The sequence below is a fragment of the Camelus ferus genome, chromosome 4, assembly GCF_009834535.1.
Source record: "Camelus ferus isolate YT-003-E chromosome 4, BCGSAC_Cfer_1.0, whole genome shotgun sequence".
NCBI lineage: Eukaryota > Metazoa > Chordata > Mammalia > Artiodactyla > Camelidae > Camelus > Camelus ferus.
This window is the reverse complement of record NC_045699.1, coordinates 20,852,571-20,871,910: the sequence shown is the minus strand read 5'-3', so window position 1 is coordinate 20,871,910 and position 19,340 is coordinate 20,852,571. Positions and strand designations below refer to the sequence as shown.

Sequence of the window (19,340 nt, the reverse complement as noted above, 5' to 3'; positions counted from 1 at the left end):
TTTCTCTGAAATGTGCTAGATTTTATATTAGTGAGAAAGTTTGCTTTACTCTGTCCTATCTCTGGTGAGCAGACGCTCTGGTATTAATGTAAATCATTGATTTAATTTTTAGCTTTCTTGGTTTGCCCCTCACCTATCTAGGAAATGATTTCTCTGGTGATAACTAACACATCATGCTAATGAGAGAATCTAATGCACAATAGAAAAATGTCACCACTAATAATATTTGCATGAAGTTAAATAAAGCAACTGTAGGAGAATGTCAGACAGTTGTTCTTTAACAAGACACAGTTTCACAATGAAATTATGTTGTTAATTTTGTTACATCATTGGGTGAATCCTAAATTACTACATAATGATGCACAGAGTCATTTATAATTCTAACTTAGGATTTCACTCATGTCTGAAAAGAGACCGTATTAAGGGATCCACATTTTATTTGAAACAGGTTAAATATACCTCACTAATAATAAAAGGTAAATGCCTCTACTACTGTGCAAAGCGTGGGCTAGAGCCTTTTACCTGTGATGGTTTCATTTCTTTCAAAATATATTAGACTATTGCATCCCTTGAGGGAGCTACAAAGAATCTGCTATGCCCTCACATGCACAAAATATTTACAAACATAGAAAAATCACCATTTAAAACCTGATTTAAAAACACAAAACTTCCAGAAACAGGCCTTGTTTTCTGCTTTTAATAATGAGGTTAAAATGGGTAAAATAACATTCTAGGACTCTAGGAGATTAACAGAGAAGATGAGCAAAGGGTCTCTGGTTATTCTCGACCTGTCGCTGATCAAAGTGACCCCAAGAAGAACTCCTTTCACAAAAGTCAAGAATCATATCCTTTAAGGTTATCAAATATTTTTGTATATGAAAAATATTATCCCTTTTGAAAAAAAATACTCAAATATGGGAGAATAATGGAGAGAGGCAGAAAAATGTAGTCAAACTGTCAGGTCCCCAACTTGAGAGGAACAGACTTATTTCCATTAAATCTAAATTGGCCTCGGATTGTGGTATCTTTTTGTTAGAATTAGACTGAAAGACTTAGACATAAGCAAACTTAACTTTGCTCATACAAAACAAAATACAAAGATTTTTATATCCCTACTTCTTAAATTACCTGTAGAAGACACAAAGCAGGAATATGAAATTTCAGTATGCATGAGCTATTTCCCACTGTAAGTTTTGCTGCAGTTAAATAATACTGATGAATTCTCTGTAACTCAGTTTTAAAAACTACTAGTCCTTTCCAATATTTAAAGAAATGACCAGACAAATCTTACAGATTCTAACTTATTGCAGAAAACTTTGAAGTACAAAAATTCAATAAATTTATTCATTTCATGAGCTAAGTCAATTTTGTCTTAGAAATTAAAATAATCATAATATAGAAAAAAACTCTATGCATTAGAAATACAAAATTCTGCATACGTGATTAAACTGGGCAAACTTTCACCCGTAGTAAGACAAAAGGTGGCTTAATGTGTATATCGAAACTAGTATAGCTTGAAACTATTGGCTTCAAGAGATACCATTTCAAGAAAAGTGTCTTTCGTGCACTTGTGCGCGGGCGCACGCGTGCACGCACATGCACACACACTGCACCAGCATTGCTGATGAACTATAGGTCAGGAAAATAAACATCTTAACATGTACAGCCCATATTATTTTTAGATTTAAAGAGTTTGAATTTAAGTTTACACAATATTTATATAAGCTAAAATGTCATCTATCTTGAAGGAGGAAAAAAAACACGTAAACTCATACCCTTTTACATGCTTTCCAAAAATGCACAGGAGGTAAGCATTTAGTAACTATGACAGGAAAAAAAAGGGGGGGGGGGATAAGTTGACAACTACAACAAAATCAAAAAATAAAGAGAACACAGAAAATACAGTGAAATCACAACACTTTTTCAATCGTGATTTTTCTCCCTTCATTGTATTACTGTTTAGTAAATAGTATAATTAATATTGTATAGTTTTATACAGCATCCATCATGTATAAATTACTTCCCTGTGTTTCTACTCTTTTCATGTATTCACTGATGCTCACTTTGACACATATATGTATGCAGGTACACACAAAATGGATTTTTATATACCCACAGAGTGAAGCAGCTGGATCAAAAACATCATGCTAGCTTGGCTGTTTAAGTTTTTCTCTCTCCATGATTGTAAATTATTTTCCTAATTTTGAACCATCATTTCTATAATTTACCTTTTTTTTTTTTTAGCTAAAATGTTTTCCATGACTTAAAGACTCGTTAGATTCAAATCTACTTGGAAATGGGCTAGTGCCAAAGAAGCAATCTAACACCATCTATGTGGTTCAATAGCCATTTATCAATTGATCATTATCTCTATCTGGTTTTATTAACTCTTTTCTAGCTAGAGGGAGACGGAAACCAAATCTTCCCTTTCAACACACACACACGACCTCCACTAACTCGAGGAAACCCTGATGGTGACATCTAATTTTTAAAGAGCAGCACAAGTTATTTGGTCCTAAGCTCAGTGAAAACACACTCAGTGTTCCAACCACGAAGAGAGCCACCCAGGCAGGGCTGTGCCTCAGAAACACACCTCTTCAAGCACTCTGCAACGCCAAGGAGTATCTCTGGGAGGAAATGAACTTTTTAACTTGCAAGAATGGGAAATTGCACATAAAGAGTTGCTTATTGGGTTTATGTTGATTGCATTTAAATCCCAACTTACTGTATCAGCAGTAATCAGGGTCCCTCTACAGGATATGTCAAAACACACCTTATTCAAATGCATTTATCCTATCTAGAACTGTGTGATACAACTATTCGCTAGCTAAACGCTACAAAGCCCTGGATCTTCGCACTATCTTTTGCAGATGCATTTCTTAACTTGCAGTGGTCTCTAGCCTAGCAAACTGTTTTCTTCTCTTCGTTACCCAGACTTGTAAAATTGAATTAACTCAAAGTATTTAGTTCTCGTCAACTCTTACAAACAAAACAAATTTTTTTTTTTAAAAAAGAGAACAGTTGCAGCATTTTTTTTTTTTTTTGAGTGGAGCAATATCAATTTTCTAACAACCTCCAGCTACTTAAAATCCCAGCATATCTGTCAGGAATACTTTCGTGCTGTGCGGAGGATACTATCATACTAACTCTAGCTTTGTGTGGGTTTGGTGAAGGCTTTTGAAAAGCAAGACGTGTCTGGGAGGGAGGCACCAGGGAACTTCCCTCCCTCGCTTGAGCACAGTCCAAGATGAAAGTTTCTGGGTTGTTTCCCTTCGCTTCCTCTCCCCCTCGCTCCCCCTTGGAACCGCAGAGCCAGCGATTGTGCAAGAGGAGCCGGGCGCGCGGGGCGCGTATGTAGGTATCACCGAGCGCGTGGTACGAGCCGCAGGCTCCGCTGATTAATGAGCATCGCCGGCGGCCTCGCGCGGACACGTCGGCTCTCCCGGCAGAGCCAGCAGCCGGCGCGGCTGGTCCCGAGGACGGCTCTGGGGAGGACGCCGAGGCTGCGGCCGAGTGTGAGTGCGCCGGCCGGCGGGCGGGCAGGCGAGCGGGCGGGCGGGCGGGCAGGCAGGCAGGCGGGAGCCCAGCCGGCGCGGCGGGAGCGCAGGGCGAGCGCGGAGGCGGCGGCGCGGAGGAGCTGGGACCCGCCGGCCGACTCAGCCCGCCACGCGCGCCGCCTCCGCCCGTGCCCCTCGGCGCTGCAGCGGCTTCCGCACAGCCTCCTCTCCCTGGCCGGGTCGGAGTCGAGCCGTGTCCAGCCCTGGGATGTCCGTCGGGCAGTGCCGAGGGGCCCCTACGTTTGTTTTATTGCTGTTGGGCTGGCGAACCTACTCCACTTGGATTAAGTGATAAATATAGACAGAAAAATAACATTTCGGGGGGGTGGCTTTTAAATTTTTTATTTTTTATTTTTAACAGGAAACAATCTTCCCACGATCCAGGATACACTGTGAAACTTTGCAACAAATGCCTTTGCTTTCTTTTACTTCAGTATCCTTTCCCCCCTTTTCTTTTAAGGAGCCCTTAGGGAAACCGTGAGGTAACCCTGCGCGTTCCAGTAACACAGTTATGACAAAACAGCCCAACTACGAAGTGATCAAAATTCCGGAAATGTTCAGAAAGAAAATACCAGAAACAAAAGTGCACACAACAATTCAAGGTTTCCTTAAAAAAAAATGAAAGTAACTTACCTGTTGGGACATTCTGAATAAGAGGTTAGTATCAGCGTTTTGCCATGTCCCCATGAACCCTGGTTCAGCCGCAGTCGTTCTGGTTCCGAACTGCATGGAGTTGTCAGTACAGGAGTCTCTTAAAGTCAAGTCTCTTGCCCTCTTTGGCTCTCTGTCTCTCTGTGTCTCTCTTTCTCTCACATCCACTTCTGCCTCTTCTGACTGAAAAGTGAAGGTGGATTTTTTGAGCCTCTTGGCAGCCAGTAGCAGGAGTGTAGTGTAGTTAAGAAGCTGGCTGAACTGTGCATTTCATTTGGGAAGGGGGAGATCTGGGGGAGGGAGGGGGTCAGAGCTTCTTTCGCACCTTCTGCACAGATACCCCTATCATTTATGCATAGATTGTGACTCCCCGAGCTTGCCTTTGCTGGGTTTAACAGCTGCCTGTCAGGTGTGCAGGCAGCACTGGAGACCCAACCATCAGCTTCAAACTCCCAGCCACTGCATGTCATTGGATAGCAGAGCTAAAAGTCAACTGCACTGTTCCACTGTCAGGCACCAAATGACACCCTGTACTAACCCCTCTCTAGACACACAGAGAGATACACACTTGTGCACACTCCAAGCAGCACCACCATCAGGGACTGTCCACGGGGCAAGGAGAGTCTGGGACCCTTCCCGAGGAATTTTTCCCAAGAATGCTTTCAGGTATAACATGCAATTTCTGACAGCAGTCTCTGCTTCTACATTTGTAAACTGCTATGCTTAAAAACACTTTTTTCCCTTAATTACACTGGAAGAAAGGAAAATATTCAGCTGTAAAAGAATGTAAAGTTGACTTAGTTGTTGCCTAAATGTTAGCTCCTAAAAGTCATATAGTGTGTGCTAGGCTATTTATAACCTCATATAAACTCCTAGAGAAAATAATACACATAGAGATGTGACCTTAAACTCTAAAATGTAAATAAATAAAACTAGCAGTTTTTTGAACATAGAAGATGCACAATAAACATTTGCAAATTACATACAAACTATTTAATATCCAGTTTCTCAGGGCAAGAATTACTAAATTCGATGTTAAATAAGACACTGAATGGCAAAGAAAAAAAGTGTACCTTTTCTCAAAGCTCAAGAGCAGAAAAAAAATCCTCTGTTAAAGTTCCTGGATGAAGCCTCTATAATATCCTTTCAAATCATAAAGAAGAAAACAGCCTGTCCCATCTCAGTCAAAAAGTAATGAATATAAAAACTCCATTTTTCATTCACGATCTCTCTGGAAAATTCTATAATGTTTTCCAGCCTGATGAAATATCACCCAGATAGCATGTCGTATTTTTAATTAAACCCATTTTAAAACAAAACATCTATTTATTAGATGGTATTTATCCACCTTATTTATGGAAAAGCAGAACTGAACAAAATGCACTGAACATAAACAGCAACTCCAAAATGGAAAGCTAAATTCATGTCATCTCATAAAAGTAGTCAGCAGGAAAAAGCCATCCTTCCTAAACTTAAAATGTAAGGCACATTAATCTTCAACCACCTACAAATACTGAGGACAAATGTACCACTCTCCTTGCTCCTTCTTAACTCAAGAATAACAATAAACCTTACTCTCTGAAACAACAAAAGAAACAGAAAAGAGCTTCAATGGCAACTCGGTGTCATTAGTGGACAATGAGAAAAGATGAGAAAACGTGCACTATGTTGACACAAATGTGCCTTCCCCTCTAGAACAGACGTCTCCTGAAAGCTTTTCTGTTAAACTTCCCTCCGGTTCACCACCATTAAGCACAAAAAAGTCTCAAAAGCAGCAAATTCAATATCTGAGAAGAAACAAACAAGAACCCAAAGAATTGTTGCCTTAAAATATATTAAGTCCACCTGTGGTCAATAAAAATATTCTTGAGGGGGGAGAGGGCTGGAAAAGACCCTATGAGTCAATTGTCAACAGTGACTGTACCTTTACAGCTAGCTATTACCCACTTAAACTCCCTCTAAAATTTGCTAGCCTCTTGATTTCTGAAGTGGCACTCAGTGCCTCAGTCAAGCTGCCTGCTCAGCTCCTGACCTTCCCACTAATGGCTGTTATTTGTGGGAGGCTTAAGGACACTGTCAATAGCAAGCTTCCTCCTCGCAGGCTCTGTTGTATCGCTTTGCCTGCGTGTTCTCTCTCGCCTGCCTCTTGCTCTCCCGCTCTCACCCTCTCAGCCTCTAGGCTCCCCCTCCTTCCTTCCTCTCTTCTTCACTCCCTCTTCCTCTTCTTCCAGCCCCAACCCCTCCTTTCTTTCAGTCCAGCGGTCCTCTTCTTTCCCAGTTATCCTCCCCCTCCAACCACACACACACACACACACACACACACACACACACACACACACACACACAAAACGCAAAAATCAACTGGCATGCAGCAGCAAGCACCTGCAGTAATAGACTCTTTTATTAAAACTGTTATTCTGCAAGACTTGAAATTCCCCGTGGACCGGGCCATGTCAAAGCCGATATAATTAACTAGAGGCTCAGCAACGGATCAATTACCAGACAAGCAAGTGATAGTGAAATCAATGAAAGATCATCAGCCACATTATCAGTGTTGCAACTCATTAGGGCAAAACTGAGAAATGTGCTCAAAGCGAGCCCAAGCAAGGTGGCATTACAAAACAAAGGGCTAATTTGGAGACCCTGCTGTGAACAATCTGTAACAGAATTAGCCTTTTTTCCCCCTAAACTGCACAGCTCCGTAACTAAATGTGACAGACTGAGAGAAGCAGTTTATTAAGACACCAACCCCAAGTTTATTTAGTTCATAAACTCTCTCCTAGAAAATCAATACAGTCTGTACAGGGTTATTAGGCTGACTAGCTAATACATCCAAATCTGGTCTGCCCAGCCAGCAGTCTTCTGACAAAACGCTGCCCAACGTAGGCAAGCCAAGCTCCTCACGACAGCAAAGCTTGGGTTGCTCCAGATGAAACAGGTCTGCAGCATAACCAGGACCTGGCATATCACTGTCAAGGCACAAACAAGCCTCAAGAGCACCAGGGTATCTTTCTAAGGTTTAAAATATTTCTTTTACAACAAACTTACCATGCAATCCTGCACCTGCCAAATGGATCTGATCAAAAAAAACCTTAACTACTTTGTAAGAATAGTCTACTCAAAGGACAAGTTTTATTACAATGTGACAACAATTAACCCAGACAAAAAATGAATAAATGAGTAAACGAAAACCTCAAGCAACTCTCCATGCTGCACTTTATAGATCTTAAGATTGGAACGTCCGTTTTTAAGTCAAACTTTTAAAATACAAATCTGACTTCTCCAGAAACCCCCCAAATGCATTATTTGAACTTGCCACTCACTTCCACACAGAAACACAGCACGTAGAGTCCTTGATCTTAGGATAACCTTCTGTCTAGTTGGCATGTTAAGGACACAGGTACGAAAAAATATACCTGTAAGGCACAAGGATGACTTTTGAGTTTGTTCACTGGCTAAATAGTCTGCTGATTACAGAACAACTATCTGGAATCATTTGTATTAAAATTACTTAAAATTAAGGAGTAGAGGCAAGTATCACTTACTGACACAGTAATTGTTTATCTGCCGCCCTAAGTTCATGTATTGCAGCTTAAAGAATCACAAATACTAAAGGCTATGTGCTGGCTTTCCCACGTTTACCAATGGTGAGAGACGGACCATGGGAAGAAATACACCACTAGGTCTAAGGCACCCAAGTTGTGGAAGACATGGGAATATGAATACCTCCACCTCAACACAACACATCCCAGAAATACACTTATGCCAAAGTAAGAAACTCAAATGCAATTTACAATGTTAAAATAGATTGGAGAACTGAAGGAAAAAACAAATAGACAAGAGTTTTTGGAAGAGATTTCTGATGTTTCTGACAGCACATTTAAAATGTTCCAAGAAGAGGATTACACTATTAATGTGACTTCAGTGTACTGGCTCTAAGATACTGAAAACTAAACTTCAAAAATAGTCTTTATTTTCACAGGACTTTACTAAAATCCAATTTATAAACTGCTGTGAAGAAACATTTTCCCCCTAACTTTTGAGCTGGTCCCTTAATGTAGCATTTCATAGCTCGTGGTTTTTTAGTAATCTGTAAAAAATTTAGACATATATATTCTCCAGCTATACTATAGGTACCAATGTTTTTGAATAGTAATTAAAAGTTGTAATTGCAGAGAAATGGTATTTTTAAAAACCTTTTTGCATATCACTACATACTGTGCGTGTACCCTCAATGAGATCCAATTAGTTGCCAAGAATTTGCATTTCAGTTAGTGTGGAATAACAAGACTATAGGGAGGCACAGTGCAATTCCACCAGCAGAGTAAGAAAGTGTGTTCTTTCTTGTTAGCTCTGTAAGCAAGAATTCCCACAACTGACTGCTTAAAATGTTACTGATCTTTTCAATATTTGGGTATTGAGGTGGGTTACGTTCTTTCCCTCCATTAAAAAAAAATTACACGTCGGTGCAAATATTAGCCACAATAAAAACCTTGAAGAAACAAAGGATTTTGTTTTGTGTGTTTGTATATGGGATGGGGGGGATACTTTTTAATATTTATTAATAATTTCTTTGAAAGCACATTGCTTTCTCAGAATAAGTTCTGTAATTGGGGGTAGGGAAACCTCATGTATGTATGTGTGTGTGTGTGTGTATAGTTTTGTGATAAAGGCATGCATTTCATACACTGAGAAAGTACTCAAGGATTTCCCTTTTTTCTAGCTATGCTTCCAACTATGTAAATCCTAAGCAAATATCAAATAAATGTACAATTTATAGACACAGTATAACAAGCATCTCTAGGACTTCCACTGGTTCACGGAACAATACCTGTAATTCCCTGGGTTCAGCTTAGCAGCTGTTAACAGATTCTGTAATCTGTAATGACAGTAAACTGGCCTTTGCTCTTCTTTTATTCACTGTTCATTTTCAAGGCTTGGTTAAGTACAGAGCTGGGTTAAAGATCAGTGGTTTTTCATGTGACACACGCTGGTATTCATCTAATGGCTTGTCAAGACAAAACTGTCCCTGTTCTTGCCAAAATAATAAAAATGACGCGCCACATCGCATGACAATCAGCACTTCCTTATGCCAAAATAAGTCAAGCTTTTGTAATTCACTTATTTTATAAAAAAAAAAAATTTTAGTAATTGGCTATCCACTCCTATATGTGGACTTAGGTTGCCATTCTCAAAGGAGATTTTTTAAGTGGTATGACCTCTCTTAACTCTAACCATGTAAACCACTTTCTAATCAAATCAGACTTTGCCATATGCAAATAAAGCTGAAACTACAAATTTGTATGGCATTAAGGTATATAACTTAATGTATGCAAATGAGGCGGCAGTAGAGGCTGGGCCTAGTCACAGAGGTGGGGGGAACCAACTGAGGAAATGTCATTTTTCTTGAGAACAAAGTATGAGACTTGCTTTGCAACATCTGTTGGGCTGTGTGAAATGTTAACAGATGTCTTAAGTGAAAAAAAGAAAAAAGAATTAATAAAGGAAACCTCCTCTGAACAGATAATCCACCCACATTTCCATATTCCTGAGGAAAAAAGTTGACAGCACCCTTTTTCCCTTGTGAAACCTGCCATCCCTATTTTACTGTGTAAAGTTTCATTTTCCATGTGAAGTTAAGGGGGTATTTTTTGGACTCATGCTCATGAACAGAGAAAAAGTAAAACTAACAATAATTTCAACTGAGGTTTTTCCCTGTGTGTATAATTATATCATAATCTAAGCTGCCTGTTTTCCCTTGAGTCACATATGTCACTGGATGGGAGGACAGTGAAAAGTTCACCCCACAACACACACACACACACACACACACACAGATGAAGTATTACTCTATGGTGCCTGCATGTTTGGAGAGAAAGGAAAGAGATTAAAAAAGTAGCTGTTAAGATAGAGTTCTGATATGAGACATCTCTACACTTTAAGTTGTTCATCTTCACCATTAGCATTCATCTATCACACCTCCATCTCACACTATCCACTGGCTCCTAATTTCCTTCCAGGATCAGCCTTGTAAGGGATGAAACATCCCGGTTTCAAGAGCCAAGCGGTCTAGGGCAGTCAGGTCGGATGATTGCAGAGAAGACGATGATACTACGTGGCCCCCTACATTTAAATGTTAAGGAAACTGGAAAACTTTTCTTAGTCAACAATTCTCATTCGTGTCTCCATTTATCAGATGATGTAGTCAAAGCTGAATGCAGCCGCCTTTAATCCAGATTAAAAGGAAGATGCATGCCTGCCAACTACTGAATCTAACCCAGTGTCCGTTTGTGCATCAAAGAATTGAACTATGCACCTGTATTCTTCTATAAATCTTTCTCTTTGATGACATCAATTCTGTTGCTTATTCTCTAAAAACGTGAGACATAAATGTGGGTTATCAGCTCATGGATTAACCATTTCAAAATGCAGTTAAGGATCTTTGCAGATTCAAAGGAAAGAAGAAAAAACTGCACGTCCTCTCTGCTTGCCAGACTCAATCACTGGCCCCTCTCTCCCCTACAATAGTCACTGTTAGAATTGTGCATGCTGCGTCCTGTTTACAACCATACCTTCTCCAGGTGGCTCCGGCGGCCAGGCTGGGCATTTCAACATAAAGAAACCCCAGCCAGAATGGCCTGAAGATTTCAGGGGACAAGATCATGTAAACAAGACGTGCAGGCATACTTTCAGTTTTTGGTTAGTATGTTTTTTGCCAAAGCATCAAGGGTCCTAATTGCACTGATGTTCACTCACAGGAATACCACATTAGAGCACATGACAAAAAAACAGTAATATTAACTGCCCTACCAAAAATCGTGATCACCTGCACCAAGGGAGAAGCTTGTGCACTGAGAACAGTATTATGTGACCTCAGACTAAGAGGAAAACAGGCCTCCTAAAATAAGGTTTGAATAGGACAGAAATTTAAATCACTTGAAACAGATGCAGGCACATCCCCCACGAGTAAATACTACCTAAAAGCTTCGTCCTTCTTTGGCAAAAGGGAGAAACCACCCCTGCTGACACCTGTCTCCGTACCAACTGCAACAATCAATGTGCTACAGCATCTGCTGACAGCCTAATCAGGGGCTCAGTTTCAGAAAAACACATCAAGGATGTGTTTTCAGGGATATCCAAATGCCATAATCCCTTGCAACACTATAAAAATTTAAAAATAAAAAGATTTCGGGAGGGTGTGGTAGATGAGGTCGTTTGTAAAATGTTAAGGAAATGACGAATCCTTAGAATCGAGACATTTGCAGATGCAAAGGCATCTGAGGTCAATATCAATCTCCAGCTGCCCCCCAAAAAGTCAAACATTTTACCTATCCTGTTTTGCTTTAAAAACACAAAAGTGACTTCGTTCATTTTCTCTCAGCTACAGTGACAATGGCTTCTTCCTACCATAACCTAAAGTCTACATTTCATGAGAAAATCTAGAGGAAAACCCCCAGTAACAAGTTTTCTTAAATGAGTATAAAAAACAGACAGGAGTAAGCAGGAAATTATTTTTGTATGTCCATGAAGAGCTGCAAGGATTATAAAGATAGTATTAATTTCTTTATGTTCTTCCTTCTCAAGTCTGTGGACCTAGTGAAGTTATTATAAAAACAGTTTAAATTACTGTCAGGAAAGAAGACTGAGATTCACAGACAACCAGTTAATCCAACAATGCTCTTAGAGTTATCACAGAAAAAAAGCAACTCTGTTGATGGTACCCTCTTATATATAATTCACAAACCTAAAAACTAAGTTAAAAAAGTGAAACACTAAGTATACTTGAAGTTTCAGAATCTTTGGAAAACCACCGAGACTAGTTTATAGACATACATATTTAAATGAAAAAATGTTGAAACAAAGCTAATTTGAATGAACTTGAAGATTGTTTTCAAAATTAAGAAACTCAAAAGATGCCAGAAACTCATTAACAGCAAGTTAAAAATAGGAAGAATTAATGGGTAACTTAGTTCTGAAGAGTGATGACCTTCAGTGGAGAGTAGTGGCTACAAAGAGGCACAAGGAAAGCTTCTGAGGTTCAGATGTTCTGCGAGATATCTCCGTCTAATTGGTGGTTCCGGGTATGATCACTCTGTAAAAATTCACCGAGCTGCACACACTTAAGAGCTGTGTACTTTCCTGTATGCACGTTATGCTTCAGTTCTAAAAGTTTAGTTTACTACTGCTACAGTCTATGGTACTACATCTAAAATCAGTAATAACAATGAGTTAGAATGCTGGGAAAGAAAAAAAGGGAAGGAAAAGATAAAATAAGGTGGGGGAGGGAAGGGACAGAAGAAGGCAGATACTTCATCACAGTCAAAAATCATTCATGTAACTGTCACTAAATGTACTGCTTGCAGTAATTTCTCCCAAGGTAAGAAGTGTGAGGAATCAAGTAAATTCCTGAGTTTCACAATATGAGGATGAGTGTGAAAGACAGTAAGAGGGAGGGAGAAAGAATACTCAGGTGAGACAGACCTGAACTAGATGGTACAAGAATGTGAGTGTATCCAGGTGGCTTAAATGGAAAAGAACACACCTCAACCTGAGAAGAGGCAGCCACCCCACAACAGGGGATCCCGAGATGAGCCTGCCAGCCTCGCTCACTGAGCCTGTCCTCTGACTTGTAATTATGGCTATTTGGTGTGGTCACTGAACATGCCTGTTGAGAGATCGGGAAGGAAATCACACATACTCTGCAGACAGTATCATTTGGAAGCAACTGAGTACATTACAACAGATTAAAAAACAACTGCAAATATAATATACTCCTCTGACCACCCAAGCAGTTTTAAGAGTTACTAAGACTGACAGCAGCCAACCATTAAAAAAGCAAGCCCTGGAAAGAAAAAGAGTAACAAAGGGGGAACAACTGAATCATTTGCTCATTGGTAAGGAATACACTTTTGTCCTGACTAGCTCAGTTTCTAGCTCCCTCTTCTTCCAGCTATTATCAAGAAAGACATTTTAAACTCAACATTTTTAGCCACCGTGAGGGAATACTGATCCAAGCCCTATTTGCCAAGTACGAGAAGGTGTGGGGAACACGGACATTACGATACAGTCCCCGCTCAGGAGAAGCTTACAATCCAGTACAGGCGATAAGCCATGTAGAAAAACAACCTTCATAAAACCGAACGTGATAAGAGAAGCAGTGGCCCAACTGGCCACAATTAGGGAAGGAGATTCCTTCCAGCTGGTGTGGTAAGAGAAAGTTTCTAAGCAGAGGCAGCATTTGCACTGGAATTTAAGAACCGACGATATTCCTAAAGAAGGGGTCCGCTTTGACTAGAACACACGGTGTAGACATCTGTGCAGAGCGATGACGAATGGAAGGGGTGGACGGGTCAATGGGAACTATCCTAACAGGAAGGGTCCTGTAAGCCAGTAAGAACAGTTGCTATTTATCCTGTTCTCCACCAACAGTCAGGACTGCTGAAAGCTTCTCAAGAGCAGACCGGTATGATCACTACTGGACCCTAAGAGGATTTATCTGGCAACAGCATGACAGACGGACTGAAGTGTGAAAAGACAAAAGTGAGGACACCGGTGAGGAAGCTATTCTAACAGTCTGGGTAAAATGACTACAGGCAATAGGGCTGAGGGAAAAGAGCAAGACACAATGTGGAGATAACACCCAGAGGACAAGAACAACTGATGAGACATGTGTAACAAATGAGAGGAGTCCGAGGTGACACTAAAGCTCTGATTATTCTGAGCACGAGGACACGGCAGCACTGTCAACAGAAACGGCGATGGACCAGTTGGTGGGAATATATACAGTAAGCTCAGTTTGGGAAAACAGTAGATCATGCTGGTGACCAGGCAACTAGAAACATTAAGAAAACAAGGTGACACTGGAGTTATCAGATCTGAGTCATCCACAGAGAAGTGACACAAGAGGTAAAAGAAAGTGGCCAAGGTGAGCATCTTGGGAATACCCATGGTTACTGCAGGGGAAGACAGAAGGGGCAGTATGAATGGGGCATGGTGGCTGCCCAATGTTCTCAATGACAAAGGAAGTCTGAATTGAGAGTTTTAAATGTTCTAAGAAACAATGCTATACATTTAGAGTACAGTAAAATCAAGTATAATAAGTAGTAAATATAGTAACAGCAAAACAATATGCACAGGAATGATAAACACCCAAATCAGAGTAATACTTGAAGGGGGGAGGGTATAGCTCAGTGGCAGAGTGCATGTCAAGCATGCAGGAGGTCCTAGGTTCAAGCCCCAGTACCTCTATTAAATAAACAGATGAATAAACCTAATTACCTCCTCCCAAAACAATTAATAAAAAAAATTATAATGCTTGAGGAAAGGCAGGTATTGGATAGGGAAGATGGCAGTGGCTACAATGTAAATGGGATGTAACCACTGGCTTCAGATGTATTTGTGTATCATTAGTTCTTAAGCTTAAGTAAATCGGTATTTATTATACCATTCCCATATATACTTGTGGTCGTAATATTTTATAATTATATCTTGTGTCCTGAGAGAGATGTCTTAGTGGGAAGACAGGTATAGAAGTTATAGAATCCAGACTGGAAAGCAGTTAAGAAGTGAGCAAATTATAAAGGAGACAGAAAAGATAAAACATCTTATGGAGAAATTTTGCAAAGAAAGCAAGTAAAGTAAGAGAGGTAGCCTGAAAGTTTGCAGGGCCTGGGAGAAGTGGTGTTAGTGTGCTGATGGTCTGTTTCTCACCACAGGGGAAAAGAAGTCTATCACGGGCAAAGAGGACACAGCTAGGGGAGAAAAGGATATTGAAGATCTAAGCCAGAGGGAAAAAGATATAAGGGTCCTAAGAGAGAACGTGATCAAGAGCACAAATGAAAAGGGTACCCCTGAAGGGAGAAGAAATTTTTTTTCCCTCAAAAACCAAAGGTAAGAGAGAGAAAAAAAATCTGTGGTTAAAATATATATATATATATATGTTTATGTGTATGTGTGTGTGTGTGTGTGTGTAATGCTCCTGTATAAAGCCAATTTACTACCCATCTCCCCCACTAAACTGTACACTTGTTGAAAGGAAGAGAGTTTTATCTATCTTTGGTAATCCAGGGCCTAACTGAGTGCTTAACACATAGTAAATGCTCAATAAACTATAGCTACACAAAAGAAGTGATCATTTCAGGACAGATGAAGTCACTTGCTAAGAGAGACATGACAGGATGAAACCCAGGACCTGTGGAGAGTAGAAAGGGTATGGTCCAACTGGAGAGGGTAACATGAAACTCTGAATCAATGAGTAGTGACTAAAAGAAATGGCCAACTGCAGAAGGGACTCAGCCTTGGTTCCTTCAAAAGTGTGCGAAGTCACAAGCAAGCCGACTGGTGTCAAGAAAGTGCAGCTCAGAGCTCCCAGCTGGGGAAGAGGAACATTTAGAACCAGCAAGGAGCTCTTAAGGCAGAACTGAAAACTGCCTTGTTCCAAACATATACCCTAACAGGCAATAATAACAGGGAAAAAGGTTCATCTTTGCCTTATAAGGCATTCCTATAGGATTTGGTTCTCATAAAGAAAGTGCAACACTAAGAATTGACTTTTGGGTAAAATTACTAAATTTTTATTTAGATGTCTCCCAATCCTAAGTATTTATTGTATGCAGTTCTTTAAATGTCTAAGAATTTATTCCTGGCTAATGAAACTCCCCAAAGCAAACAAAAGTCAAAAACTGTTAGGCTGTGTCACATCTGTGATTTGAACTGAAGGAGTGGGGGACAGAACAGTGTCACTTCATTAGCTGAGCAGAGCGCAGACCCACTCCATCCCATGTGAGCCGTGTCTCCAAAACTGCCTGCCACTGTGGGCCAAAGTCACCCCAGCTCTCCCCACAATCAGTGGGGCTGCATTAGCAGAACCAGGCACTCTCAGTCCAGAATCCCTCTAGAGAAGAGGGAAATGCAGAGTTCCATCACCTGGCCAACATCAGCAACCCCCAGTCACCTCAGGGGCCTGAATGAAGATACTCATCCACGGCACTGGCAGCCCCTGCAGCCGGCCCTCCTAACAGAGTCCTTTCTGCAAGGACCACTGTCTAAGTGACCTGTCATAGAGCTTTATAAAGCAGCATTAATACTGTGGGCCAAAATGAGATTGATCTTTGAGCTTCGTGGTCTCCTGTTGTCGACGGTGCATTATAAAACCAATACTAAATACTTTATAAACAGGTCTCCCTACAGTGTATTAGAAAAACAGTGCATATTTCATGCCCCATAGTTAGATAGCCACATATCCATCAGACTAATAAATTATTTATTAGGTGCTCAGAAGTACAATAAGAGTCAATAAACTAACTTCTGAATACTTATAAGCTACTATTTCACTGGAAATGGCACCTGAATGAGAAAACTAGCACACTAACTAAATGGGGGATGGAAATACCCCAGCTCTCTCAAGTGTCCTGTTAGAAAGCAGCACAGGCCTCATGCATGAGAAGAGACAAACATTTCTGGGACCTGAAAAGTGTCTTGGTTATTAAGCTTACAGAGAAAGCATCACCCGACCCTATGCTCATTTCCTTTCTTGTCCATATGGTTTTCTCTGGCCCTCCCAACCTTAGAGACAGATCAGAGAAATAAAATTGGTAGAAACAAATGAACACACCCTAAGTCAGACCAGATGACAACCACCACCCTAATGGTTTGCATTTGACATCTCCCAAGAAACCATCCAATGGCTTGAGTGTGCAAGTTCTCTGCTATGTGCACAGCATAGAATATGGCCCTTATGAATCTCAGGTTCAGAGTAGGGTGTTTTTTTTTTCTATTTTTAGTTAAAGTTCCCAACACCATTGACACCCTAAGATACAGTCCCTGGTGTGCAGTCCAACATCATTGGGCGACTCTTTCTGGGTTCCATTCCTCTGGAAAAGGACCTTCTGTTCAAGAATGTATTCCAGCCCTTCAAGAAGGAATTTCTTCATCTGGGAGTTATTTCTCAAACTATCAGAGGCGTGGACCTTTGTGTAGTATTGTGGGTGCCATGGTTTCACATGTTGGCCACATTAATACTGGAGAGCAAGCATCTGTAACCCACAGCTGAGTGTGCTCCAGCCCCCAAAGCACCCGCAAGGCTGATGCCAATGCAAACCACTCTTCCCATCCCACATCTGAACCACACTGGTTTTCTCCAGGAGCCAGGGGCTAAGATACAGTTCTGAAAATGAAGATTTTGGGTTCTTTCCATTCACATGATGGGTATAGAGTGTTGAGAAGAATACACCCACAGGGACTGGCTCTTTTTTTTTCTCCCCCATTCCGCACCAAGTGAATAAACCATAAAGAGGTTTACAGTGTCTAATGGAGTTCCAAAATATCCCAGGGGAAAAACCTAAAAGAATAAACATATAGATTTTTGCACACAGTTTTTGTCTTTCTTCCTGGAGTCTTACAGGCTAGAGTTTTTAAGGTTGCAAAGTATTTTATGTGGGTAGGAAAAAGAAATGGAAATAAAGGAAAAACATAGGAGAGACCTTCACTTTCTCATCAGTTCCTCAAAGAGAGACCTCCTTGGGTCCCAGAAATAATGAAAGAGTTGACGTAAAAATGTAAGACAAGACTAGTTTCTTGTATTACTTTTGCTACTACAACCGCTACAGCTAGGAAGATTATTCATATTAATGAGTTCGGTATGTAGACAAACTATAAAAGATGCAGTCTCTGACCTCAAGTACTTATCTCTGTCTTCTGGGATTTACTCCTCCTGCTAGATTTACTTTTATTTTTCATACCCCTGCCCAGAGGAAGTGATCATCACTCAGGACTTGGAGCATTTCCATGGGTGGGGTTTAACTATGGCAATGAGAAGGGGGGGTACTTTTGCCCTTGGACAGAGACAATGTTGGCCCCACAGCTCAGGACGTCTAGTTTGTGACAAAAAGAAATATAAACTCCCCGTGAAATTTCTGCACTGGCCTCACTTAGCTTTATCAGGAAAATCTTATAAAGTGTGAATGCAGAGAGCATTCCAGGACGCATCACATCCAGCACGCACCCACACAGACAGTACCACTGCACACAAATGAGCTAATACTGGATAACAGTCTCCATCCACCCTTGACAGTCGGCTGTTTGTTTTTTTGTGTGTGTGCTTATCACCCTTGTTGGAGAGAGTCAGTTCTGCCCAGTGGTGCTACAGTCAGATTACTTGGTTTGAATACCTGTGGAACCTGGGCAAGTCATTTATTAGCCTTCCAAAGTGTCAAAATTCATCTGTAGGAAGGGAATAACTAGTTAACCAATGGTTCTAAACACTAAATATTTTTACTCTCACAAAAGGTTTAGCTGAGCACCGGGCACGTGAGCACTCAATGAACATTACGTGCTGTACGTGTATATGTGCGGAAAGACACTGCAAACCTGAAGCCCTCAGGCCAAGTATGTTTTGCTTAGCTCCCTCCGTGTGTATGAGTGTGCGAGTGTGTTGCTGAATTCGTGGCCAACATGTCAAAAAAAAATCAAGAAATTTAAAATTAAACCACGGATTTCCAGCTGCTGGGGACAGGGTGGGAGGGGCAACGGGTGGAGTGTCAGGGAACTGAAGATATGGCAGGAGAAATCCGTGTTCCTTCATGACAACAATGCACCAAGGTAGAGCAGGAGGTACTCTTTTTACTCTTTGGGCACCGTCTACAAGACTCCCTTTTGTATTATCCCTCCAAAGCCCCCCCCCCAACCCTGCTTCCCTCAATTCCCTCATGCGCCTCTAGAGCCATTTGAGTTTGCAACCCTACCTGTAAGTCACCCCTCCTTAACCTGGCGTACATATATGAGAATTCATTCACATGTAAATCAAAGTCACATTTAAATAAAGTGTCAAAAAGCAACAACATTTTCAATTATGTCTACCTCTGAATAAAGTAACATTGAAATGCACTGTTCCCTTTAGCATTTTCCTAAACCCTATATTGTTTCATATATATATGAACAGTGAGTAAACCCACTACCTCTCACTGTATCAGGGCCTCTGCTACAATTACAGACATGAGCAGTATTTCAGTAACTGTGGTTCTCAAACATACTTGTTTTAACCACTGGAGACCTTTTTAAAAAAGAAATTCATACCAAACATACTGGATAAGAAGAACATGACCTGTGCCCTTTGGCTTCCACAGCCTTAGACAC

General features: G+C 40.7%; 1 protein-coding gene across 17 annotated transcripts in view; it reads right to left on the bottom strand.

Annotated features, from left to right (window-relative positions):
• Window positions 1–19,340, bottom strand: part of BNC2 (basonuclin 2) — a 410,528-nt gene that overhangs the window by 282,225 nt on the left and 108,963 nt on the right. For 14 of the 17 annotated variants that reach the window (XM_032477642.1, XM_032477637.1, XM_032477641.1 and 11 more), the window contains one exon: window positions 4,191–4,391. The exons of the other annotated variants lie outside the window; for them this stretch is intronic. In XM_032477642.1, the coding sequence (XP_032333533.1) occupies window positions 4,191–4,286 (96 nt within the window). In that variant the 5' untranslated portion in view covers window positions 4,287–4,391. The remainder of the gene's footprint in view (window positions 1–4,190; window positions 4,392–19,340) is intronic. 17 annotated transcript variants of the gene reach the window in all.